General features: G+C 44.3%; 1 protein-coding gene and 1 pseudogene across 6 annotated transcripts in view; both read left to right on the top strand.

The window, feature by feature from the left end:
• The window catches only part of Cfap92 (cilia and flagella associated protein 92 (putative)), a 52,745-nt gene that overhangs the window by 16,562 nt on the left and 10,528 nt on the right, over positions 1 to 25,655 (top strand). For 5 of the 6 annotated variants that reach the window (XM_004855646.4, XM_087199089.1, XM_021237073.2 and 2 more), the window contains 4 exons: positions 1,975 to 2,159; positions 14,711 to 15,594; positions 23,382 to 23,576; positions 25,185 to 25,482. In XM_004855646.4, the coding sequence (XP_004855703.1) occupies positions 1,975 to 2,159; positions 14,711 to 15,594; positions 23,382 to 23,576; positions 25,185 to 25,482 (1,562 nt within the window). Of the gene's footprint in view, positions 1 to 1,974; positions 2,160 to 14,710; positions 15,595 to 23,381; positions 23,577 to 25,184; positions 25,625 to 25,655 lie in introns of all 6 variants that reach the window. The other variant, XR_002386450.2, reaches the window with a different exon arrangement.
• Positions 2,556 to 8,094, top strand: LOC106010328 (pumilio homolog 3 pseudogene; annotated as a pseudogene).

Here is a 25,655-nt window from a genome sequence, read left to right as displayed (position 1 = left end):
CACGTCTAGTGTGAAGCTGCCAAATATCCCACAGTGCAAAGAACAGGTCACCTCTAGAAAGAACAAGCCGACCCCGAATGTCAGGAGTGCTGGGCTGGATTTGTGGCTGACACCTCTGGGTCATCAAGGAGGGGTCTTAATTCACGTTTGTGTGGACATTGCTTCTACCTTGGGCAGTGTCTTCTGTGAAAAGGCTGATGAAGTGATATAACACAAATCCTAATTAGTTGTCCCTTTCATTTGCTTCATGCAAGAGTTACACGGGAGCCGGGAGGCCGCACAGGGCATGTGCCACCTGCGTCACCTTGGCCCGCAACTTGACACACAGCTGCTATTTTCCTTTTCTTTTCTTTAATTAGTTGCAGAATATCCCATCTTATGGACCTTCTATAACTATTTATCCGGTGATTGGGATTGAACCTCAGGCATCACTCGTAACCTTCATTTTACTTCTTTGTTGCTTCATGTTTTTGATACTTAATGAACACATTCACTGTGGGGGACGTGGTACAAATCCATGTCGCGTTTGGTTCTTTTTACTTCCCCTCCCGTCACTTCCCTCCTCTCTTCCCCCATCCCCAGATCTCCTTCCATCTCTGCGCAAGAGCAATTTGGCTTTTATGCGCCCTTGAAATATATTTGCAGGCGCTTTGGAAGGAACAGACCTGGTCTCTCCTGAGCATGTGCTGTGTGGGGCAGTGTCCTTGGTGCCACTCAAGTCCCTGGGTCACGTCACTGTCACCATTTGCCCAAAAGGAAACAGCCTGAAGAGACTGTAGCTTGTCAGATGATGGACAGCCAGATTTGGGATTTGAACTCACATCTCTCTGGCTCGAAAACTTAAGCTGTTTTATTTTTGTTACTTTATATCATTTATTGTCTTTATTTTATTTTTGCCTATCTCAGTATGTCTCTGACTGGGGAATATGGGAACCATTTTTGTAAGAAAAATCCTCTTGGCCTCCTATGCCTTGCATTGCCTCAGCTCACCTGTCTTGTATTTTCCCAGTTGAAACTATTGCTGCACCATCATAGTGGGTGATGGGCCATGTGTGCTTTGGCTCAAACATGCCACTTATTTTTTGTTCAATACCTATGTATTATTTGCTCTTGGGGTGTGTGTGTGTGTGTGTGTGTGTGTGTGTGTGTGTGTGTGTGTGTGTGTAATGTTGGAGATTTAACCCAGGGAGCACTAACCTACATCCTTTTTGTAAAAAATATTTTTAGACAGAGTCTCTCCAAGTTGCCCAGTCTAACTGGTGATCCTCCTGCTTCAGCCTCCCAAGTAGCTGGATTCCAGGTGTGTGCTACCACACCTTGCACATTATTTGCTCTTGATGGTATTCTGTTCTGTGGTACCTGCCTGCAGCAGCTCTACCATTAGGAGAGCCAGGCCCACTGTCTAATGAGTTGTCCTAGGGCCACATTGGGCCACAGGCACTGGAACGTGGCAAAGGAACTGCATTTTAAATTTTACATCATTCTAATTAAATTCTAGTCACAAATGGCCAGTAGCTACCATAGTGGATGACACAGGTGTGGAAACTGCACCCCAAACTGGTTATATCAGACTGTGGGGTGATACCCACACATCAGCATTCTGTATTGTACTCTGGATGATTCAGGAAATATGTGTATCACTTCTTTTTTTTTTTTGTACTAGGGATTGAACTTGGGACCTTGTGCTTGCGAGGCAGGCGGTTGAACCACTGAGCTAAATCCCCAGCCTCTGTGTATCACTTCTTAAAAGATGATCATCAGGGTTAGATGACAAAAATTCTTAGAGAATTGATGGGATTTCTGTTTGAGAAATTGCATAAATATGCTGGCTATGGGCATTTCCTGATTTTTTTTTTTTTACATTTTCCTTTTTGCTTGGGGTATTATCATGAGCTTGTCTCCAATTACTTTACTTCTCTGTGCCTATCTGGGGTGGTCATGAGTATGGGTCTAATGCTGTGCCCTCCCCAACAGGACAGCAAGCTGTCATGAGCCGTGGCAGTGAGAAGTCCGCCAACATTTTAGATTGCCTTTTGACCTTAAAAACAGAAGTTCCTATCATGACGGAAGAGCAAAAGCAGGACTTAAACCCCATGACCATAAAGATCAAGTGTGCTTCCTGCCTTCCGTCACAACCTGTGCCCATTCAGGAGCTGGAGGTAAGGAGCTGGACCATCTGCATCAAGAGCACTCACCTGACTGCCCCTGGCTGTCATCCCTGATTCTCCTGATGGCCCTGAGTCAGAAATGTCATCACCATCCACACTTTACCATTTAGGATCCCACAGGGAGCCACTGAGACTAGGTGCCGTCAAATCTGAGGTGTCCCGCCACACCACAGTGCTCTACCAACAGAGCTGCAGCATCTCTTCAGGAGCTGTGGGCTTTCCTGGTACAGTAGCAGTGCCCAGCTATTGAAGCAACCAGGTTCAGTGCTGCTTTTTATCCTGAGTGCCCTCTTCTCCTTCCTGGTTGAATCTCTCTCTGGATTCTGTCTTCCTCTTTATTTGCTCTTTGGTTTTGCTGGAGCACATCCTCTAGTACCTTCTTTGGAAATGGTCAATGGCTTTTCTATCCCCTCCCCACTCTTTGTATGTCTAAAAATATCTCTATTCTATTCTTGCACTTGATGGTTAGTTTAGATATAGAATTCTAATTTCTTTTTAGTTTTGAAGGCATTGTTCCAGCATCTGTGTTCAGTGTTGAACCTTTGTGTGAACCCTATTTTCTATTCTCTCAAGGCTTGTAGCACCTTTTTGTCTTCTGAAACTGTTTATGTGTCTTAGTGTGAGTATATCCATGGACGTTATACTTTTAGTTTAAACATAGATTCACAGGAAATTGTAAAGATTCACAGGAGGACCTTGTGTCTTTCTCCTGCAGATACAGTGGTTGTTATGTAGCTATAGCACAATATCCAATTGGTCCAACATGTGTGCAGACTTCTCTGCCATTTTATCACGTGTAGATTAATTATCATGACACCTACACATCACATCTATAGAAATAAGCTTTTAGTACAGAAACACCATTCACACCACCCTTTTCTGCCCTTATATCTACTCATCTCTAAACTAATTGATTTTTCATCTCTATAATTCTGTTCATTTAAGAATGTTATTGTTATGGATTGAATTGCGCTTTTCTTAAAATTAAAAAAAAAAAAAAGGTGTGTTGAATTCCTAACTCCCAGGACCTTGGAATGCAAACTTCTTTGGAAGAAGTGTCTTTACAGAGGTAATCAAGATAAAATAAGGTCACTAGAGTGGGCTGTCATCCAGCATGGTTAGGGAGGCTCACATGCACACAGGGAGGATTAGTGACGACAACCAGGGCACATGTGAAAGCTGGAGTTCAGCTGCTGCAGCAGAGGAATGTCAGAGCTACCAGAAGCTGGAGGGACCTTTGGAGGGAGCATGGCCCTGCCCGCAGCTTAGTTTCTGACTTTTAGACCTTACTCTTGTTCCAAGCCACACTTAAGGCACTTTTGTATGGCAGCCCTGGGAACTTAGATAAATGCAAGAATTTGGTATGTGAGCTTGGGAGATGGGTTTGTTTTTATGTTTTATTTTCACTCAGCATTCTTTCCTTGCTTATAGTTTGATCATGCTTCTTTGTTCACACTGCCTTTTAATTGGTGTTCTTAGAGTATTTATATTTAGTGCAATTGTTGATATATTAGAGCTTAAGTCTGCTGTTTTGATTTTAGTTATTTCTATGTTTTATGGATTACTTGAGCAATTTTTAGACTTATCTATAATATTTCTAACTCTTCTGAGATCAGTATCTTTTTAGTAAACCTATAGGTATGCATATATAACTTGATACAGGGTCAACATTTTACCAGTTTGAGTGAAGTATAGAAAATTTAGTTCACTCCAAATCCCTTTATATTTCCTCATTTACAATTTAGTTTTCTTAAATATTCTATACAGATTTTGATCCACATTAGACAGCATTGTGTGTATGTGTGTGTGTGTGCGTGTGTGTGTGTGTGTGTGTGTGTGTACTGGGGATTAAACCCAGGGCCTACATATTGAGCTATGGTCCCCAGCCTTTTGTTGTTGTTGTTGTTAGTACCGGAGATCAAATTCGGGTCCTCGCGCTTGCGCAGCAGGCAGCGAAACCACTGAGCTAAATCCCTGGCCCCGGTCCCCAGCCTTTTACAAGTTTTTTATTTTTGAGACAGGATCTTGCTAAGTGGCTAAACTGCCCAGGCTGGGCTCAAACTTGCAATTCTCCTGCCTCAGCCTCTCAGAGAGCTGGACTTAGAGGTATGCACCACCACACCTAGTTTAGACAGTGTTAAACTTTTTTCTTCATCTGTCAAACAACATCTTGGTAAAGGAAAATGTATTGTCTTTACCCAAAGTTTCACTCTTTTCATTATTCTTTCTTCCCTCTTACTGTTCCAAGATTTCTTCTTTTGTCATTTCTGTTATAAGAACTTTATTTTAGTGTAGAAAATTTTTTTTAGTTTTTCTTTGTCTGAGAATATTGTTATCTTTCCTTCATTTTTAAAAAATTTATATTTTTTATTTTTAAAAGATCCCAAGTTTTAAATAAACTGCTAGCAATATCGTTTTCTTCACTCAAAAGTGCATATTTCTGAGGGCAGAACATACATATGCTTCTTTCCTCCATTTTTGAAAGACAGTTTGGTTGGGTATAGAATTTCACTGTGTGTAGAATTTTTATAGAATAGGATTAATCTTTATAATTTTTTCTCAGTGCTTGAAAACTGTACCACTTTCTTCTGGCTTCTCTGATTTCTGATGAGAAATCTGCTGTCATTGGATTGATGTTTACATATGAGTAAGGTCGCATTTAACTCTTGCAAGCTTTCAAGATTGTTTTTTCTTTTTTCTTTACAAAAGTTTGCCTATGTTGTGTCTTAGAGTGGATTCTTTTTTGTAATCTTGTTTGCTTTCTCAATATGTAGGCTTATTTCTTTCTTTTCTTTTTTTTGGTACCGGGGATCAAGCTCTAAACCTTGTGCTTGCGAGGCAGGTGGTGGACCAACTGAGCTAAATCCCCAGCCAATTTCTTTTGACAAATTGGGTGAGATTTCAGCCACGATTTCTTTGAATATTCTTTCAGGACCACTCTCTTTCTCCTTGTCCTCTGGAACTCCACTGGTATGAATGTTAGTTAGCTGTTCTTCTATTGTCCCACAGGCCCCTCACATTCGCTTGCTATTTTTGGACTTTTTTTCCCCTCTCTGTTGTTCAGTTTGATTCTTTCCTCTATCTTTTCCATTCTGCTCTTCAGCCCCTCCAGTGAGGGTCTTTGTTTTTGTTTTTTCCCATTATTATATTGTTCAGTCCTAAAACTTCCATTTGGTCCTTCCTTATTTTTTTCAGATGCTCACCTTTTTTCATTTGTTTCAGTGTTGCTTTAAAATCCCTGTCAGGTAAGCCAAGACCTATGTCCTTTCAACATTGGTCTGTTCATTTGAGATTTTCCAGGCAGCACAAGTAACTTTAAAAGTATGCCTTGGATTGTGGGTGGGTTGCAGAGAGGAAGTGGAAGCGCCGGTCTAGAATCAGCTCCTGGTGTTGGCCTTGGCCCCACGTGTAAGGCTGGGAGTTTGGAAATTGATGAAAGCCCAGCGAGGAGAGCAAAGCTACAACCTCTCTTCCGACCACCTGGCCTGGAGTGTTAAGTTAGACTGAAGTAGCTTAGTTCGGGGCCGTCTGGCCGTTCTGTTTGACAGACACATCCACTCTGCATCCATTGCTTTGATGAAAGTCAAAGGGGAGAAAGTTCACAGGAAGGAGTACCAAGGTGTCAGAAGAAAAAAACAAATTTCAGAAAAACAGAGATTCTGGTTCTTCAAAGACATTCCCCAAGAAGGTTGCTAAGGAGGGGGGACCTAAAGTTCCATCCAAGAAGTTTGAGGAAAGTGCCACGAAACCTGGGAAAGAGGGTGTGCAACAGTTCAAGAACAAGCAGCAAGGGGACAAAGGACCGAAGAACAAATTCCAGCAGGCGAATAAATTCAACAAGAAGAAAAAATTCCACACAGACAGTAAAAGTAACGAATCAGCATCCAAGAAACCTAAATAGGATGACTTCAAAAAGAAGAAGAAAGAACTAAAGCAAAGCAGACAGCTCAGTGACAAAACCAACTATGACACTGTTGTTCGAGCAAAACAGATTTGGGAGATCTTAAGATTGTGACAGGGCCGGGGATGTAGCTCAGTGGTTTCGCTGCCTGCTGTGCAAGCGCAAGGACCCCAGTTCGATCCCCAGTACAAAAAACAAACAAGAAGAAAAGATTGTGACAAAGAGAAAAAAGGGAAGTTGATGAGTGACTTGCAGAAGTTAATTCAAGGGAAAATTTAAACTGTTGCATTTGGACATGATTCAACTCGTGTGATCCAGTGTTGTATTCAGTATGGTCATGAAGAACAGAGAAAACAGGCTTTTGAAGCATTGCTAGATGATTTGGTTGAATTAAATAAAGCCAAATATTCCAGAAATATTGCTAAGAAATTTCTCATGTATGGAAGCAAACCACAGATTGCAGAGATAATCAAAATTTTAAAGGCCACGCAAGGAAGATGCTGCGGCACGCAGAGGCCTCGGCCATTGTGAAGTACTCAAAGAATGACAAAACCATTTTGGAGCAGAAGAACATGCTGACCGAGGAGCTCTATGGGAACACATTTCAGCTTTACAAGTCTGTAGAACACCCAACTCTGGACAAGGTGTTAGAAGTACAGCCAGAAAAATTAGAGGTTATTATGGATGAAATGAAACAGATTCTAACTCCAATGGCTCAAAAGGAAGCTGTGATTAAGTACTCATTAGTCCTTAAAGTATTCTTGGATTTTTTTTTTACCTATGCAACCCCAAAACTCAGATCAGAACTGATCGAAGCCATCCGTGAGGTGGTGGTATACCTGGCACACACACATGATAGAGCCAAAGTGGCCATGCACTGCTTGTGGCATGGCACACCCAAGGACAGAAAAGTAATTGTGAAAACAATGAAGACTTATGTTGAAAAAGTGGCTAATGAAAAAACAAAAGTGGCTAATAGCCAATGCTCTCACTTGGTTTTACTGGTGGCATTTGATTGTATTGATGATACTAAGCTTGTGAAGCAGATGATCATATCAGAAATTATCAGTTCCTTGTCTAACATAGTAAATGACAAGTACAGAAGGAAAGTCTTGTTGTACTTGCTGAGTCCAAGAGATCCTGCACATATGGTTTGAGAAATCACTGAAGTTCTGCAAAAAGGAGATGGAAATACACACAGTAAGAAAGATACGGAGATCTGCTGTCGTGAGCTCTTAGAATCTATTTCTCCGGCCCTGTTAAACTGCCTACAAAGAAATCCCCAGGAGATGATGTTAGATAAGTCTGCATCTGTGTTGGTGTTGGACATCCTGGGATCGGCTACTGGAGACGTTCAGCCTGCCATGAACGCTGTCGACAGCCTGGCGGCAGCAGAGCTACACCCCAACAACAAGGATGGAAAGCTTCATGTTGCAGAGCATCCCAAGGGACATCTAGGTTAATATAACAAGATGAAAAGATGAAAGAAAATAGAAGAGAAGGTTGTTTTGCAAAAACACTCATAGAGTGTGTTGGTATGAAGAACCTGAAGTCCTGGGCTAGTGTGAATCAGGGTTCTATTATTCTTTCCAGCCTTCTACAGAGTACTGACCAAGAAGTTGCAAATAAAGTCAAAGCTGGACTGAGAAGCTTGATTCCCACATTGGAAAAAAACAAAAACACCAGCAAAGGGATAGAAACTCTGCTTGAAAAACTGGCTGCGTAGGTGGAAACACTTAAGAATGGAATGGAGGGGCCGGGGATTTAGCTCAGTGGTTTTGCCGCCTGCTGCACAAGCACAAGGACCCGAGTTCAATCCCCAGTACCAAAAAAAGAGAATGGGATGGAATTATTTTTCCCATTCTCTGTACTGTTTTCCCACTGCAGAAAAAAAAGGTGAGGGTCAAATTACCACATTGGTAATTTGGGAGCTCTGTATATGTGTTTCTTCTTTTCATAAGAATCTATTTACATATTTTTAAAAGTATGCCTTGGGCCTATTGGGCATTATGACACTGGGCCTTATTAAAATCTTCTATTTAGCAACCTCCTCTGACCCCACCAGAGGAAGGGAGATGCCATCTTACTACTGCCATGTGGGGCTGGAAGGCCAAGTCCCCATTCAGCCATGATACCCACTGGGGTAGAGGCATCTCCTGAATGCTCACCCAGGATCTTCACTGGTATCATGCTGATAGGAGCATGGGTGCCACCTCATGGATGCTGATGGAAGTCCTAGCTTCCCACTGCACCCTTTCTGACCCCAATCAATGAGGGGGACAAGGGGCACCTTGTTAGAGTTGGGTGATGGTGGAGTCCAGGTCCCATGGGCCTTTGTTAAGGAGGTGGTACAGTGTTCTTTCCTGTGGTTTTTGTCTGGGGTAAGGTGATCATTTGCCTGTAAATTTTCTGTCCTGCTAGGCTCCCCCTTTCTTTGTCCTTTGGCTGGAGAAAGTGGGCTTTTGGGGAGGTTTTCCTGGCTGTTCTCATCAGCACTACTGAGTTCTCCATAACTTGGTGTGGAATATATGAGGCAAATAGAAAACCAGGGAACTCACCACAGGTTGTGCCTTGGGTCCCGGGTTAAGTTAGGCTACACAAAGGTAGCCAACAAGTCCCTAAATACTTACAGGCTAAACAATGCACTTTTAAAATAAGGGTCAAGAAATAGTCTCAATGCGCAAGCACAAGGACCCGAGTTCGATCCCCAGTACCAAAAAAAAAAAAAGAGTCTTGAGAAATTTTAAAATATTTTGAGTATACAAAGAATTCTTTAAAAAAATGAACAACCAGATTTAAAAGTGTGCAAAACATCTGAACCGACAGTTTAGTAAAGAAAATATGCAAATGATAAGCACATGAAAAGATGCTCAATGTCATATATTATTAGGGAATTGCAAATTAATAACTAAATAGTAATGTCTGTCTTGTGTAGATTCCACTCTAGACCCATTGAAATGGCAAAGCCCAAATACTAACACCATCAAATGCTGGTGAGGATGTGGAGCAACAGGAACCCTCATCAGTGCTGGTGAGAAGGCAAAATAGTATGGCTACTTTGAAGGCAAATTGGCAGTTTTGTTTGTTTTCCAGTACCAGGGATAGAACTCAGGACCTTGTGCTTATGAGGCAGGCGCAGCACCACTGAGCTAAATCCCCAGCCCCAGATTGGCAGTTTCTCACAAAACTACACATACTCAAATCCAACAGTGTCTGAAAAGAATTATACACCTTGGCCAACTGGGATTCATCCCAGATATGCAAGGCTAGTTACGTATTTGAAAATAAATGAATGTAATTCATCACATCAACGGGCTAAAGTCATGTTGTCTTAGTCACTTTTCCCATTGCTGGGACAAAATACCCAACATCCCTAACTTAGGAGAGGAGAGGTTTATTCAGCTCACAGTTTCCAGAGAGCCCAGTCCAGTCGGCTGGCTCCAGGGCAGAGGGGTGTGGAAAAGGAAAACGCTCACTTCATGGCAGCCAGGAAGCAGAGAGAGAAGGGAGGCGCCAGGGCCAAGAATCCACCTTTCCAGGTCACATGTCAGTGTCCACCTCCAACCAGGCCCCGCCTCCTCCCAGCACACTGAGCTGTGAACTCATCTGTGCTTGAATCCACTGTTACAGCACCCCCACGATCCAGTCACCTTTAAATACATGGACTTTGGGGGGACACTTTAGATCTAAACCCTAACACACATCATACTGCGTTAGGGGCCACTCTGATATCACTATCTTAATTATGTCTGAGTTCACAATTATGTCCAAGTATGGTCATGCTGTTAGGTACAAGGGGTGAGAATTTCAACAGATTGGGGTTTTTGGGGGGGGTGCTGGGGATCAAACTCAGGACCTTGTACTTGCAAGGCAGGCACCAGAACCACTGAGCTAAATCCCCAGCCCCCTCAACAGATCTTTTTGAGGGACACAATTCAATATGTATTTGTGGCCGTTCTCCTTTGCCCTATAACAACATATTTATGGATTTTGGGGGATTAGGATGTGGAGATCTTTGAAGGTTGATGTTCTGTCAATCTCAGTAAACACAGTTTATTTTTTAGACAAGATCTCACTATGGGCTGGGCGTGGTGGTGCACACTTGTAATCCCAGCACTTGGAGGCTGAGGCAGGAGTATCACTGTGAGTCTGAGGCCAGCCTAGGTTACATACTGAGTTTAAGGCCGGTCGGAACTACATAGTGAGTCCCTGTCTCAAAAACAAAAACAAGGGCTGGGGATTTAGCTCAGTAGCACCATGCCTGCCTTGGAAGCACAAGGTCCTGAGTTTGATCCCCCTGTACTGCAAAAAAAAAAAAAAAAAAAAAAAAGATCTCACTATGTAGTTCAGACTGACCTCAAACTCATGATGATTCTCCTGCCTCAGCCTCCAGAGTGCTGAGATTCCAGGTGTGAGCCCCCACACCTGGCCAATAAACATTGTCTATGATAATCCCAGGATGTGGAGCCCAGGGGTTGGTTTATACAGTCTGTCCTGCTGTTTCTCATTCATGGTATCTCGTTTACCATGCCTGGTTCTCTGTGAATTTTGTCATTTGAAAAAATTATTTTGACACCTAGGATTTTTCTTCAAAGAGAATGTTTGTTCTTCTGATAGGCTTTTTTAAAAATGCTTTCTCACTGAAATGTAACATTAACACCCCCGGAAGTCTTTTTCTACACCTTGCAATCTCTAATCTTCCCTCAGCCCTTTTCTAGCAACCCCACCCCAGCCCTGGAAACCACAGATCCATTCCCCATCTCTCCAGGGTACCTTTCCAAGTGATTCTGGGTAGTCTTTGTTGTTACAACTCAGAGTCTTATTATAATAGCGACTTTAACTGATAATTTGAACATCTAGATCATCTCAGAGCTGGCATCTATTGACTTTCTCTCTTCTTGATGATTGGGCAAACTTCCTGGTTTTTTGTATGTCAAGTAATTTTGAATTGTATCTTAGAAATTCTGACTGTTATGCTATGAAGTTCTGGGACTTGTTTAAATACTTGGAAGATAATGGCATGCATTCATTCATTTGTTTATTCATTCATTCATTTCAGCCCTGGGGATTGAATCCAGGGCCTTCACTGAGCTATGTCCCCAGCCCTTTTTATTTTTGATATTGAGATGGGGTCTCAATAAGACAATAAGTTGCTCAGACTAGGCCCACACTTGCAATCTTCCTGCCTCAGTCTCCCAGAGGGCTGAGATTACAGACATGTGCCACTATGTCCATCTTTTTATTGGGTAATATACTCAGTTAAGATCAAGCTGAAAAGTTCAAATCACATTCTGTGTAGGCTATGGCTACAAAATCAAAGATTTTGTGGTGCTGTTTAAGTCTGCCCTGCATATGTGCTGCTGGGGACCAGCCTGAGGTCTGGGCAGGGGTCTATTCTGCAGGTCAGGTCTCAGAGCCTCTGTGGGCTGCTCAGGACCTGATCTATGCATACACAGTTAGGGATGAGTCATGAGTGTAGACCGGACTTTATGGGATCCCCCTCTCAGTTTCCTTCCTTCCCATAGTCTCCTGCACATTCTCCAGCTCCGAAGGACCCCTTCCCAATCCTGTGGCTGGCAAGGTGCGGTTTGGGGTTCCCACTCTACCATGTACCTGTGCAACAGGGTCTCCCTCTGAGGACACATGGTACGAAGGTACACAGAGGAAGAACAGCAGTGGGAGTCCTCACTGCAGTTTGCTTGGGGTTTTTTTTTTTTTGGTATGGGGATCGAACTCAGGACCTTGTGTTTGTGAGGCAGGTGGCAGCACCACTGAGCTAAATCCCCAGCCCTCACATATCACATCTTAATCCTTTTTTCCACACACCCTCTGTTGAGAGAGAATTCTCTGCTCAGATTTTTAGGCACTTCCCAGCTGATGATGCTGCTGCCACCAAATAGCACCTCTGACCTTGAACTTTGCCAGGAGCATGACCAGGGAAGAGAACAATATTTCCTCTGTGCTCTCTGTCCCTCAGAGGTCTCCTCTCCCACTTTTTGGACTGGAAAGAGAAAGCTTGTCTTAGAGCTTGGTCTGTTTGGGCCTGGTACACAGTTCTGGGATTCAGGCTTCCTTTGAGGTCAGTCTGGGACATTGAGGAGGAAAGTGAAATGCAGGAAGCTCATGGCACAGTCAGTTGCCTTGCAGGCATGGCACTTCAGTCTGCTCAGGGCCTGAGACATCTTCCCTGGTTTCTCAGCTGCCTTCCCTGGGAGGGTCAGGATGGGGCATGCTCACTCCATGTAACTGGACTGCCTACCTTCTCTTTACTATTTTAATGTTTTTATTATAGATTTGTAAATGTTCTTTTTATATTGTGGATACAGGTCCTTTGTGACATATCATCTTAGTTGATTTGGGCTGTTATAACAAAAATACCATAAACTAGGTGGGTTATCGACAACATAATTTACTTTTCCCAGTTCTGGAGGTTGGCAGGGCCTAGATCAAGGAAGCAGCAGATTCAGTGTCTGGGAGGGGCCCATTCCTCATAATCTGCCGCTTCCCGCTGTGTCCACACATGGCAGAAGGGGCCAGAGAGCTCTCTGGGACCTCTGCTATAGGGGCACTAACCCAATCCTGGGGGTGGGTCGGTCCTCAGGACCTAATCACCTTCCAAAGGCCTTGAGCCAGGGGTTTAGTTCAGTGGTACAGCACCTGCCTGGCAGGAGTGAGGTCCTGAATTCGATCTCCAGTACAAAAAAAAAAAAACCAAAGGCCTTGGCTTCTATTAGTATCATATGGGGGATTAGGTTTTAACATGTGAATTTGAGTAGCACAAACATTTATACCGTGTGGCCTGGGGGTGTAGCTCAGTGGCAGAGCCCTTTCCTAGCATCCGCAGGGCCCTTGGTTTGATCTCCAGCACTGCAAACAAAACAAAACAAAAAAATATATTCAGATTCTAGCAGAAATAAATGTATTATAAATATTTTCTCACAGTCTGGAGCTTAACTTTAATTTTCTTAATCGTGTCTTTAATAAAGCCTAATATATCAACTTTTTCTAATATCGGTTTTTGTGTCCTGTTAAATCTTTTCCCACCCCAAGTTCATGAAGATACTCTGCTTTGTTTTCTTCTACAAGATTTATAATTTTAACTTTACATTTCAGTATAAACATGGTCACAACCGTGAAACTGATATCTTTTTCAATCTTTTTTTTTTTTTTTTTTTTTTTTTGGAGCTGGAGATCGAACTTGGGACCTTGCGCTTGCGCCGCAGGCACAGAAACCTCTGAGCTAAATCCCCGGCCCTCTTTATTCAATCTTTAATTTCTCTCTGCAGTGTTTTTATAGTTGTCAGCTTTCATTTGATTCCTTCCTAACTTTTATGCTATGGTAAATGGCATTTTTAAAACTGCTTTTTAAACTGTTCATCGTTCGTAAATAGTGAACTTTTACCCTGATGACATTCTTTCATTTTCTCAAAATTATCAAATGTTTTATATTCATTTTGTATATCTGATCATTCTAATGTCACATACTTTGTGCATCTGATTTTGCGAGTGGGACTATTTTCCTTTGGTGGCTTGTGACTTTTGCTGTGATTTCGTGGTCACTGACACTTTGATGATGGGAATTCTTTTTTTTTTTTTTTTTTTGGTACCAGGAATCAAACTCAGGACCTTGTGCTTGCAATGCAGGCACGGTGCCACTGAGCTAAATCCCTGGCTCAACAGTGGGAATTCTTTTGAAAGTGAGTTTCTCCAGGGACATTTTTCACTCTCTTCCAGGTATCTGGGAGCACTACTGGTCCAGGATTACTTGAAAACAAATTCTCAGCTGTGGCATAAAATAAATAGTACACTCAGAGGATAAACTCAGACCTCGGACTTGTGCAGGCTCAGCTTTTCATTATAAAATCTTTGCAGTGAGGTTACAGCGTGCACATTTCCCTCCCTTCTCCTTCAGCGCAGCTTGCTACTCCGTCTGCCTCCTCCACACACACTGTGGCCCCGCAACTCCTGCGGGTCTCTTCCTTGAATGGTTGCAGCTTTCAGCATGGACACCTATGCCACAGCACAGGGGAGCTTGTGCCGGCCCTGCAGGTGGATGTCTAGACATCATCCATATTGTCAGTATTTTTCTTTTCCTTTTTTTATGGTGGTCCTGGGTCCATCCCCAGGCCTTCACCTAGGCCTACGCATGTGCTCTACCACTGAGCCACACCCTGGTGGGATTGTTAATCCTCTTCTAAAAACTCAGCTCCACTCTTTCTGTGCCCAGCCTTGGGACACAACTAGAAACAGGTGTGGGCTGGGGATTTAGCTCAGTGGTGCCTCGAAAGTGCAAGGTCCTGAGTTTGATCCCCACTACCAAAAAAAGAAAAAGAAACACAGGTGTGAAGAGACGCTTGCAAAGGCACTTGCAGGTTAGCAGGGAAAATACTGACTGAACTTTAGGAAGCCCGTGTCTCGAGCCAGCCCCCATGCTGGTCACCTATACGATGCCTTGTGGTTCAGGGTGACCTCTCAGAGCGGGTTCTCTTGTGGGTGCCCATGTGGAGGAAACCTGGGCTCCCATGGCTGCAAGTAGTGAGTGTGGCCATGGGATGTGAGTGCTCCATGCTGGGAGCCTCCCTTTCCTGGAGGCAGTGTTACCCGAAGCCATTGTGACCTGCTGTTGCCTGCTCTCTCCTAGAGGCTGTGCACCCCCGTCTACTGCAGGTACCAGTTCCATAAGACGCCGGTTCACCAGACCAAGGGCGAGCCCCACGGAACCCATGTTTATTTCCATGACATCAATGTCATCTTCCTTGGGGCCATGCACCCCAGTGAGCTGCGGGAGTACCTGGAAGGCCCCCCCATGGTGGTGGAAGTTCATGACCGGGACCGGAAATCTGAGGAGTCCTCCCAGAAGCCCATCCTCTTTGGAGAGGACCCCTTGAATTCACACCTCAACCTGCAGGCCTTCATCTCCCCTGCAGATACAGAGAACAACCCTTTTGAGTCACAGAAAAAGCTGTGGAACCCTTACGGGGTCGCCCGGGTCAGTTTTGCCAACCTCCTCCTTGGCCACAAGTACTTGAACCTGGTTGTCCCCATCCACAGCTGTGAGCCCAAGTCTACAGGCTGTGCCAAGGGCAGCAAGAACAGGAGGCCTGATGTCCTCCAGCACAGCCCGATGCCCATGGGCAGCTACCTGGAGGCAAACTCACAGCTTAAGCTGCGTGTAGGCATCGCAGTGCCACTGAGCCCTAGAGCTGAAGCCCCTCAACCGGATCTTGCAGACTCCCTGTTCGGCCGCATAATTTTCGTGTTCAGCTTCAAGAAGCTGTTCCTCCTCCCTGACCTGCTGCACGATATCACCACAATCAACGCCAAGGCCCTGGAGCTAGACTCCTACCCAATCCGTAACGTCCAGCAGATCCTGTCAGCCTTCAAGATGCGGGTGAAGGTGCAGGACCAGCCATCCCTGGACGTGCTCACTGGCTTCCATCTTCTGGATGGCACAGTCCACCTCTTTGTCCTCGAGGGCTTGGCAGAGCAGGGCCTCAAGCAGCTGTGGAACAGCCACCAGAGCCGGTAGGGACTTCCTCTGTGTTTCAGGTAAAAGCCACAGCATCCAGGTGTGGAGGGGATGGAAGACCTTCCAAAGGCAAGGCTGGTCGTTGGCCTGGTGTCTGAAAGGGAGATGTTGATGCTCTTCCCCTCATGATTCATCAGCAGGATTTGAGAACAGGCAGAATTGATGGTGTTTGGAGGAAGGAAGGATTTAGGGGTAGACAGAGAGTGTGGTTCAGAAGATAGGTACCTCCCTCAGGCCTGAGCCAGGGCTACTGTGACTAACAGGGCAGAGGGTTCTGTGTTAGATTCATCTCAGGCCAGGGAAGCCCTGTCTAATTATTTCGAGGCTGAAGGGGCTGCCTCTGGAGGCTCTGCATCAGCTGAGGGTTCTCACTCAGGGGGACCTTGTAGAAACATTAAAGTGTCTGCTTGGGCCACAGCAGGTGGCTGCTCATGTTCTTCCATTCTTTAGTTTTGGTGACATGATATTTCTCTCTTCCACAATTTGTAAGTAATCTCAAAATAGTTTCCTTCTTTTAGTGTGAAGTCCCCCTCTGTCCTCAGAGGTCAGGTGGCCCAGCCCCCACATGGAGACAGCAGTCTGTCCAGAAGTTGCATTTTTGTATCCAGGCAGGGCCTGCAGCACTGATGAGCCAGGGTCACCAGAGAGGAAGCAGCCTTGCGTCTGAGTATTCACCGGCAATAACCAAACACACATCCACACAGAAACTCATACACAAATGTTCATAGCAGCTCTCTAAATGATGGTCAGAAAGTGGAAATAACCCAGATGCCTATCACCTGATTAGCACAATGTGGTGTATCTGTGGAACAGAATATTATTCATCCCCCAAAAGAAATGAAGTATTGGTCCACTCACTTCAACACAGATGAGGCTTGAAGACACTTTGCTAAGTAAAAGGAGCCAGGCACAAAGGCGCCTACTGTGCCACTCCACTTATGTCAAATATCGAGAAAAAGCAACCACAGAGATGGAAGTGGATCAATACTTGCCATGGACTCAAGGGAGGGGAAAAGATGAGTAATGGGTAGATTTTCTTTTCAGGGTGATGAAAATATTCTAGAATTGGGTAGTATGCATGACATTCATTACATGGTGCATAGACTAAAAACCATTCCACTGTGCACTTTCAAAGGTTGAATTTTAAGGTAAGGACGGGGACTGGCTACCGCTGCTAGTCATAGGTAAAGGCTGGCCATGCTAGAAAGACCAGCCATGTGATTTAGGGTGGGGCTCCGGGTCCCACAGTACGGCTGATCTGGAGCCCAGAGCCACCACAGGGCAATGAGTCACCGCCCCTGCTCTGAGTGCCATAGCTCCAGTGCCACGGCCTCCCTAGCTGCGAGGACCTGCACTGCTGTCACTCGTCAGGACCATGACTCCACGAGGAGAGGGTAGTGGAAGCCAGTGTTGGGAACTGTCCCAGACTCTGCCTTGGCTGGTTTGTAGTCTATGTCCCTTCCCTGTCATAAACCATTTCTGGGAGGACAACAGCCCTGCTGAGTCCTGTGAGCCCTGCCAGTGTCACACCTGACAGTGGTCCATAGTCTTCATAAGTAAGAGTGGTTTGGGGGGCTGTGCCTTCACACTCTGCAGTCCAGCTCATTCTGTGTGTGTAGTATATGAATTGTATTTCAGAAGTCTTTTTTTCCAGGGGCAAAAATAATATGAAGTATAGAAGTAGGCTGGTGGTGTGACTCAGTGGTAGAGTGCTTGCCTAGCATGTGCAAGCCTGGGTTTGAGCTCCAGGGATGAGTGTTTGTATTTGTGTGTGTGTGTGTGTGTGTGTTCACTGAATTCAGTTTAATGGACTTAGAAATAAAAAATAATTAACTAGAAAAATGCATCTGCTTGGAAATTAATACGTTTCCAAATAACATGTGAGCCTAAAAATTAGTGGAATTAGACATTTTTAATGGAACAATAATAAAAATGCATAATATGTAAATCCATGAGGCAATGTCAAAATATTTCTTAGAGGTCACCACTAGGAGCAGCTGGCGAAGGGAGGATCATGACCAAGGAACCAGAGCAGGGGAGGAAGCTGTCTATTGGAGGCCTGAGCTTGGAGACTACAGCTGAGAGTTTAAGAGGACATGCTGAGGAATGGCCAGCCCTGCAGCCTGTGTGGAAATGAGAGACTCACACGGAGCATTCCAGCGGCTTTGCTCTGGGACTTCCTCTTGAGAGGTGGCTGCAGCACTGTGTGCAGAACGCACAGGTTGCTGGGCCTGTAGCAGAGAGCTGGCTCCAGAGAGGATTTGGGAAGCCTGGGTCCTTCCAGCAGTGAGGACAGTTTTTGCTGGTGGTGTGAAAGAACATTCAAAAAACCCCAATTTGAGAGGCTACTCTGCAAAGTATGGCTAGATTAAAAGTGTGGGGGCTGGGGATTTAGCTCAGTGGTTTCACCGCCTGCTGCGCAAGCTCAAGGACCCTAGTTCAGTCCCCGGTACCAAAAAAAAAAAGCGTGGAAGTCAGGCAGAGAGGAACAAAGAGGATTTGCTGTTGTAACTTTTGATGATCATGATACAGTTGATAAAACTGTTGTTCAGAAATAGCACACTGTTAGTGGGCAGATTGTGCAGTGGAAAAGGCCCTTTTTAGATGAGAGACAGTCTTCTGGATCTCAGAGGGGCCGTGGGGGAGGATCTGGCACCTTCACGGGTTGGAGAGGAAACTGTGGAGGAGGTAGAGATGATTTTGGCCATGGAGGGAATTTGGCGGAAGAAGAATGATGAAGGAGGTGACACAGGATGGTGGCAGCTATGGCGGTGGCCCTGGTTATAGCTGTAGAGGAGGCTATGATGGTGGGGGACCAGGATTCAGACAGCAGAGTGGTGGATATGCGGGTAGTGATGGAGGATATGACGGTTGCAGTGAGGAGGACATTTTGGCAGTAGTGGTGGGAGCTATAATGATTTTGGAAATTACAGCAATAAACAACAGCAACTCTGGACCCAGGAAGGAGAGCAGTTTTGGAGGAGGAAGCTCGGGCAGTTACTCTCGTGATAGAAGTATCACCAGACATGGACATGGTAGCAGAAGAATCTAAAGACAACAGAAAAGAGCTGTCATTCTTATCAGGAGAGAGAGCAGTCATCAGGAAAGGTGCCCATTACTTTGAGACAGTCTCAGGTGCATTAGAGGAACTGTAAAAATCTGCTACAGGACCAACAATGATGTGTAGTCAGAAAAATGACTGCAGTTTAAACAAGAAGCCGTTCTTGTCCAGGACTGTCATGGCCACACTTTGTAAAAAGTTTGTCTACTGATGTATGCAATGTGGTGACAACTAGATGTTCATTCTTGAGTTTTGTTGGTTTGAACCTTTCCCTTTTGCTTTTCACTATATCGCGTATATTGCTCCGTAAATTGTGATAGTAGTACCAGGAATTTTTAAACGTTAAGGAATTTTAAACCTTTTAAACAAATGCCCCTTACCTAGAGGAAAAATTACAGCCTTAGATTTGAGAGGAAAAGGTTAAAAATTAATGAGACATGACTGTAGATGTTGCAGACATTGATGTATGTATTTCAAACTGTGCTGATAAATTTAAAATTTTATAAAACTTTAATGCCAAAAACATGTTCAGATAAGATAGTTTAATGAAATTTCTGGACATAAAAATTGGTGGAAAATGCTATTAAATTGCTAGATACCATCTACATCTAAAAACTAATTTAAAAATATTTGAAGTATAAAAATATGAAATTCATAGGAATAAATTTACCATAAAGACATGAAAAGACTCAATCATGAATATCATAGAACTTTGAGAAACATTAAAGAAGACCCAAATAAGCAGAGAGATACTATGTTCATGAATGGGAAAACTCTCTTAAAATATCAGTTATTCCTAAATTGGATCTATAAAGTCAATGTAATCCCAATTCTTTTCTTTTTCTTTTTTTTTTTCTTTTTTTTTGCTACTGGGGATTGAACTCTGGACCTTGCACTTGCGAGGCAAGGCAGCAGAACCACTGAGCTAAATCCCCAGCCCCTGCAATCCCAATTCTAAAATCCCAACATTTTCAAAGTACAGAACTTGAATAATTGGTTTTAAAATGTACATCAGCATACACAGGTCTTAAAAAGACACTCAAATACAAACAAGATGAGAGAACTTGTCATACTAGATACCGATTTATTATAAAACTAAAATAATTAAGACAATATGCTATTGGTTCAGGTATAATAAGCAGATCCCTGAAAATAATAGATAATCCAAAAAGATGACAGATAAGCTATTGCTTGCTATATGATATGTGTGATATTACAAAATCAGCATGGAATGAATATGCTAAAATTACTAAAATGAGAAAAATTACTAAATTGTACATTTTAAAATAGTAAATTTTACACAGTGGGGTACCACCTCCTACCCATTAGAAAGACTAGAATTTAAAAAGTCTAGAAATGTTGGTGAGGATGTGGAGAAATCAGAACTGTTATTCACTGCTTTGGAAAATAGTCTGACAGTCTGTTAAATGATTAAACATAGAGTAACAATATGACTCAGGCATCCCATTCCCAGGTCTATGACTAAGAAAAATTGAAACATACCCACACCAACCTAATACATGAATATTTGTAACAACATTATTCATAATAGCCCAAAAATGGAAAGAATCTAAATGTCCACTAAGTGATGAATGGATAAACAAATTCATATATATATATATATATATATATATATATATATATATATATATATATGTATGTATGTATGTACGAATGTTATTTGGACAAAATAATAAAGCAGCCAGGCACAGTGGTGTATACCTGTAATCCCAATGGGACATTAACCTTAGTACAGTGTGTGTGTGTGTGTGTGTGTGTGTGTGTGTTGTGCAGGCCAGGTTAGCACATATAAGTTGATGTAACCACCACTACAATCAAGATCCTGAACTATTATGTCACCAGAAAGATCTCCTTTCTGCTTCCCATTTATAGTCAAACCTACCTCCTTAACCAGCCTTAACCTTGGTCAAGTACTAATTATTTTCCATCCTATAATGAAATAAGTAAAATCAGAAAATATATGACCTTTTGATTCTTTCCCCTCTTTGTATAATGCCCTCTAGACCCATCCAAAGTGTGTATCGGTAGTTTGTTTCTTTTGATTGTTGCACAGTGTTTCATGGCATGGCTGTGCCATTATGTAATCATCCACTTGTTGAGGGACATTTGGGCTGTTTCTAGTTTTTGACTATAATTAGAGCTGCTATGAGCAGTCATACCCAGGTTTTTGCGTGGACATAAATTTCGTTTCCTGAGGTGCATGCCTGGAAGTGATTGCTGGTCAAATGATATGTGTACATTCAGTGTGGTGGGCAGAATTCCATCATGGCCTGAGTGCCTCATCCCTGGTGGACTCCCACCCTCTCCCCGCTCCTCAGCTTTGTAGTTTAAAGAAACTACTGACCTAGTTTCCAGAGTAGCTGTGACATTTGACATTTCACTACCAATGGATGAGACACCCAATTTATTTGTATCCTTGCCCATTTCTGGTATTGTCACTATTTTTTATTTCAACTGTTCTAGTAGATGTGTAGTCACATCTCACTGTGGCCTTAGTTCATATTTTCCTGTGCCCAGTGATACTAAATACCTTTCATGTATTAATATTTGCCATCTGTGCATCCTCTGGTAAAATGTCTCTTCATGTCCTTTGTTGTTATGGTTTATATCGGGAGTCTCCCTAAAGCCTCATGAGATCATAGAAGGGACCTTTGGAAGGTGACTGGATCACATGGGGCTTACAGCTGACTTGCTGTTAGGAGGTGGGGCCTGATCAGAAGAGGCAGCTCACTGTGGCTGTGACTCAGAAGGTTCTATCTCCTTTCCCTCCTCCTCACTTAACTCTGCTTCCCCGCCACCATGACATGAGCAGCTGCTCCTCTGCCCTGCCTTTCCTCCATGCTGTTTCCTCCTCAGAGCCAGCTGACCGTGACTGTAACTGTGAGCCAATATAAACCTCGTCTCCTTTAAGTTGTGGGCATCAGGTGTTGTGTCTCAGTGAAGAGAAGTGCCTGAGACATTTGCCCATTTTCTAACTGGATTATAGGGTGGTTTTACTGTTAGGTTTTAAAAACATATTCTAGAGGGGCCGGGGATTTAGCTCAGTGACACCGTGCCTGGCTCACAAGCACAAGGTCCTGAGTTCAATCCCCGGTATGAAAAAAAAATTTACTCCTAGTCTACAACTTATCTTTTCAGTACCCTAAAAAGTTATTTCCCAAAGAAAAGATTTTCTAATCTTTATGTTGTCCAGTTTATTTAATTTTCCTTCTTTTATAGATCATGCTTCTAGTGTCAAGTAAGAATTCTTTGCAAAGCCTGAGGTCCTGAGTATTTTCTCCTAAAAGTGTTACAGTTTTATGATTTACATTTAAATCTATGATTTATTTTAGATTAATTTTTGTATAAAGCGTGAGGTTTAAGTCTAGGTTTAGTTTGGTCTCTTTTTTGTACTTATGGATATCCAGTTGCTATAGCACCACTTTTTGAAAATACCACCCCTTTGTACACTCCTTGGGATTTTCTTCACAGACTTGCAATACTATTTTATATATTGTTTTTGTACCTTTATCAAGAATCAGCTACTCATAATTGTATGGCTCCATTTCTTGAATCTCTTCTCTATTCCATTGATCTGTATCTATCCTTTGCCAATAACACCGTCTTGGTTATAGCAGCTAATTGAGTAGTGATGCCTTCCATTTTATTCTTTTTCAAAATTGTTTTGATTTTTTAGTCCCTTGGCTTTTTTCATATAAATTGTACAATAAGCTGTCTGTACTCACAAAAACTTTGCTGGAATGTTGTTAAGAGTAGTGTTAAACGTATATGTTGTTTCGGGGAGAACTGCACCTTTGCTGTGTTGTCTTCCAATCCGTGAACGTGAAGCTGGGCATCGTGGTGCACACCTGTAATCCCAGCACTTGGGAGGCTGAGGCAGGAGGATCATCATGGGTTTCAGATCAGCCTGGGCTACACAGTGAGTTTAAAACCAACCTGAGCTACACAGTGAGACCCTGTCTCAAAAAAACAAAATAAAATGTTTTTCAAAAAATAAACTATTAACTTTGAAACAATTATAGCACACAAGTTGCAAACATACTCACAGTTTCCATGCACCCATTACCTAGTTCTTCCATAACTGTAATGCTTTATTTTTTTTGTAATGTTTTATTGATCGAAACAGGATGCCTAACTAGACTGCAGGGATCTTACTCAGATTTCACCTGAAAAATCCCTTTTTGAAAAACAAAATTAAAGCATTTAGGTGATAAATTAGCGACCTCACAATAGAGAAACAGTTCAACAAGACAATAGTAGAAAGAGTAAGGGAGAAAGAGTGATACATTTGGCTATGTTAAAATCAGCAACTTCTGTTCATCAAAAGACATCCTAAGAATTGTAAAAAGATAAGCCACAAACAGGAAAAAATAAGCGCCATGTGTGGAACAGAATTAGTAACCTGAACATGTAAAAGACATCTTGTGAATCAATAAGAAAACCGTAAAAGCCCAGGAATTAGCCCTGAGCTCCATCCCCAGCCGCCACCCCCGACCCCTCACCCTGTGAGACAGGATCTCTCCAAGTCGCTAAACTGCCTGCTCCAGCAATCTTCCTGCTTCACCCTCCCAGGGATGCGCCACCATACCTGGCCCTTTTGTTTTCAAACAAGCAAAAGTAAAAGCCCTGCTAGACAACAAAGCCACTTTCCCAGACCAGCGGAGCTACGGGAATGCCCTCACTCTCCACCTTCTCTTGCAGAATCCCCGAGTCCCAGCGTGGGGAGTACAAGGTGCTGTACAACTCGCAGCTGTTGTTCCGCCGCAGGCTCTACGCAGACCTGGAGACGGTCCTGTACCACGTGCACCTCTCCAAGCCCGTGGCGCAGCTCTTGAAGCGGCAGGCCCTCTACGTGCGCAAAGCAGTGCCACGTACAGTCTTCCAGGCGCTGGCCAGGTGAGGTGGGGGAGGGGTGGGGGCGGGGTGGGGGCGGGTCCTCCTCATCCTATCTTGTGCTCCTTGAATGTTTAATAAAGATCAGCCAAGGGGGGACCTAGTGGAGCATGTCTGTAATCCCTGCACTGGGGAGCTGAGGCACATGGATATTCCTGAGAGGTCAAGGCCAGCCTGAACTACATAGTGAGTTCGAGGCCAGCCTGAACTACATAGCAGGATCCCATCTCAAAAAAAAAAAAAAAACTGCCCCCCAAAACAAAAAAGAGCTAAGTGTGATGGGGCATGTCTATAATCCTAGCACTCTGGGAAGCTGAAGCAGGAGGATCACAAATTTGACTCCAGCCTGGGCAATTTAGCAATTTAGTGAGACCGTCTCAAAATAAGAATTTTTTAGAAGAGCTAGGAATGTAGCTCAGTGCAAGGACCTTGGGCTCAGTCCCCAGTACCACAAAAACTAGTTTTAATAGTAGATAGTAGTGATGGTAGTGAGAGCAGTGGTAGCAGTACTAGTAATAATAATGATGATGGAGAAGAAGGCGGCAGAGAAATGGAGAAAGAATTCGAGCTCAGGAGACTTTTCCTTGCCGCCCCCCCCACCCCCACCCTGCAGTGCTGCCCCAGCACCCAGGCAGGCGCACATGAGTGCAGCTTTATGGGAGTTCCCAGGCTGGGAGCCACAGGAGGAGGTGCCAGGCATTTGGGGGCCCTGAGCCTGGAGGTCAGGGGATGGCAGGACCCTGTGCTGGGCGCCTGAAATGGGAAGTCACTGGGCACTCTGTCAGGGAGAGAGAAGAAAGCTGTTTATTCCGTCCAAGTGGGAGCTGCCTTTACCTTGGCTTTATTCCTGCCTGAAAGGTAAGGAGCCAAAACTGAGCAAGTTAGACGAGAAGCAGGGGTCACCCCCAGGCACCCACTGTACCCGACTGCAGGACTTGTGGGGATAGCGGCATGTGTGCTGGTCAACACCCATGTGGACCTGGCACTGCCATGCTAGGCCTGGGAGAAGGCACCAAGGTGGAGGGGGTGTTTTTAGTTGTTTAGGTTTGCTTTTTTGTGTGTGTATGGTACTGGAAATTGAACCCAGGGCCTTCTCACTGAGCTGCATCCCAGCCTCTTGTATTTTTTGTTTTGAGACAGCATCTTGCTAAGTTGCCCGGGCTGGCCTCGAATTTGTCATCTTCCTCCCTCAACCTCCCAGAGTGCTGGGATTACAGACCTGCACCACCACAACCTGCACCAGGAGGACCTTTGGAAGGGTGGGAGAGGCAGGGCGAACACTCAATCCTTAACGCTATGCTCAGAAATGAGGCCATGTGTACATCGCCCTCCCTGGGCAGGATTCTGAGTCCACCCCGTTAGGTGGCAGTGGGGTGGGAGCTGATGAAGGACATGGACAAGACCAGCCACAGAAGAGTACTCGGCAGGTATGGGTGGCTCTTAACGTCTGGGGACACAGAGGAGGGGCCAGGCACGTGTTGAGAGTCCAGACTCATCAGACTGGAATCTGTTAACCTGCCACTCCTAGTTCTCATTGCCTCCTGTAAGATGGGGATGGCCATCCCTGTGTCACCAAACAGGCCAGGCTGAGGGGGTGGCTGTTCACTCCAGGATCCACGACATCTGCCACACCAGCACCCGGCTCAAGGAGGTGATTGTGAGAGACCTGCTGCCTTCCTCTGCCATGATCAGAGACTTGAACCAAGAGTTTGGCATCCCCATCTCGCAAGAGGACCTCACAGATGAAAAGCTGCTGGCCTTGCCGCCACAGCCCGCCCCCAACCTGGAAGCCTTCCAGAGCCAGGGCTCCACCCTGACCTCTGAGATCCTCTCCCACCAGGAGAAGTACCTGCAGTGGCGGGCCACCATGCTGCAGAGGAGCCGGCACCAGAAGGACAGCCTGGTCCAGGTGGGCATCCCTCCCTCCTGCCAAGAATAGATGGGCACCTGCTTCTGGCCTGGGGCCCAGGCTGGAAGGGCCAGGGATCGGGGCTGAGCATGCAGAAGTGTCCACTGTCGGTGCTGGCTGGCCTCATCTGCCCTTCCTACAGGTAAGAAGGAAGGTGCTTGGGCATGTAACTT

The sequence above is a fragment of the Heterocephalus glaber genome, unplaced genomic scaffold (assembly GCF_053883595.1).
Source record: "Heterocephalus glaber isolate CG9 unplaced genomic scaffold, H.glaber_assembly_v1.0 deba00001689, whole genome shotgun sequence".
Classification (NCBI taxonomy): domain Eukaryota; kingdom Metazoa; phylum Chordata; class Mammalia; order Rodentia; family Bathyergidae; genus Heterocephalus; species Heterocephalus glaber.
Note: the sequence above shows the minus strand (reverse complement) of the source record. Positions and strands in the feature narration are given on the sequence as shown.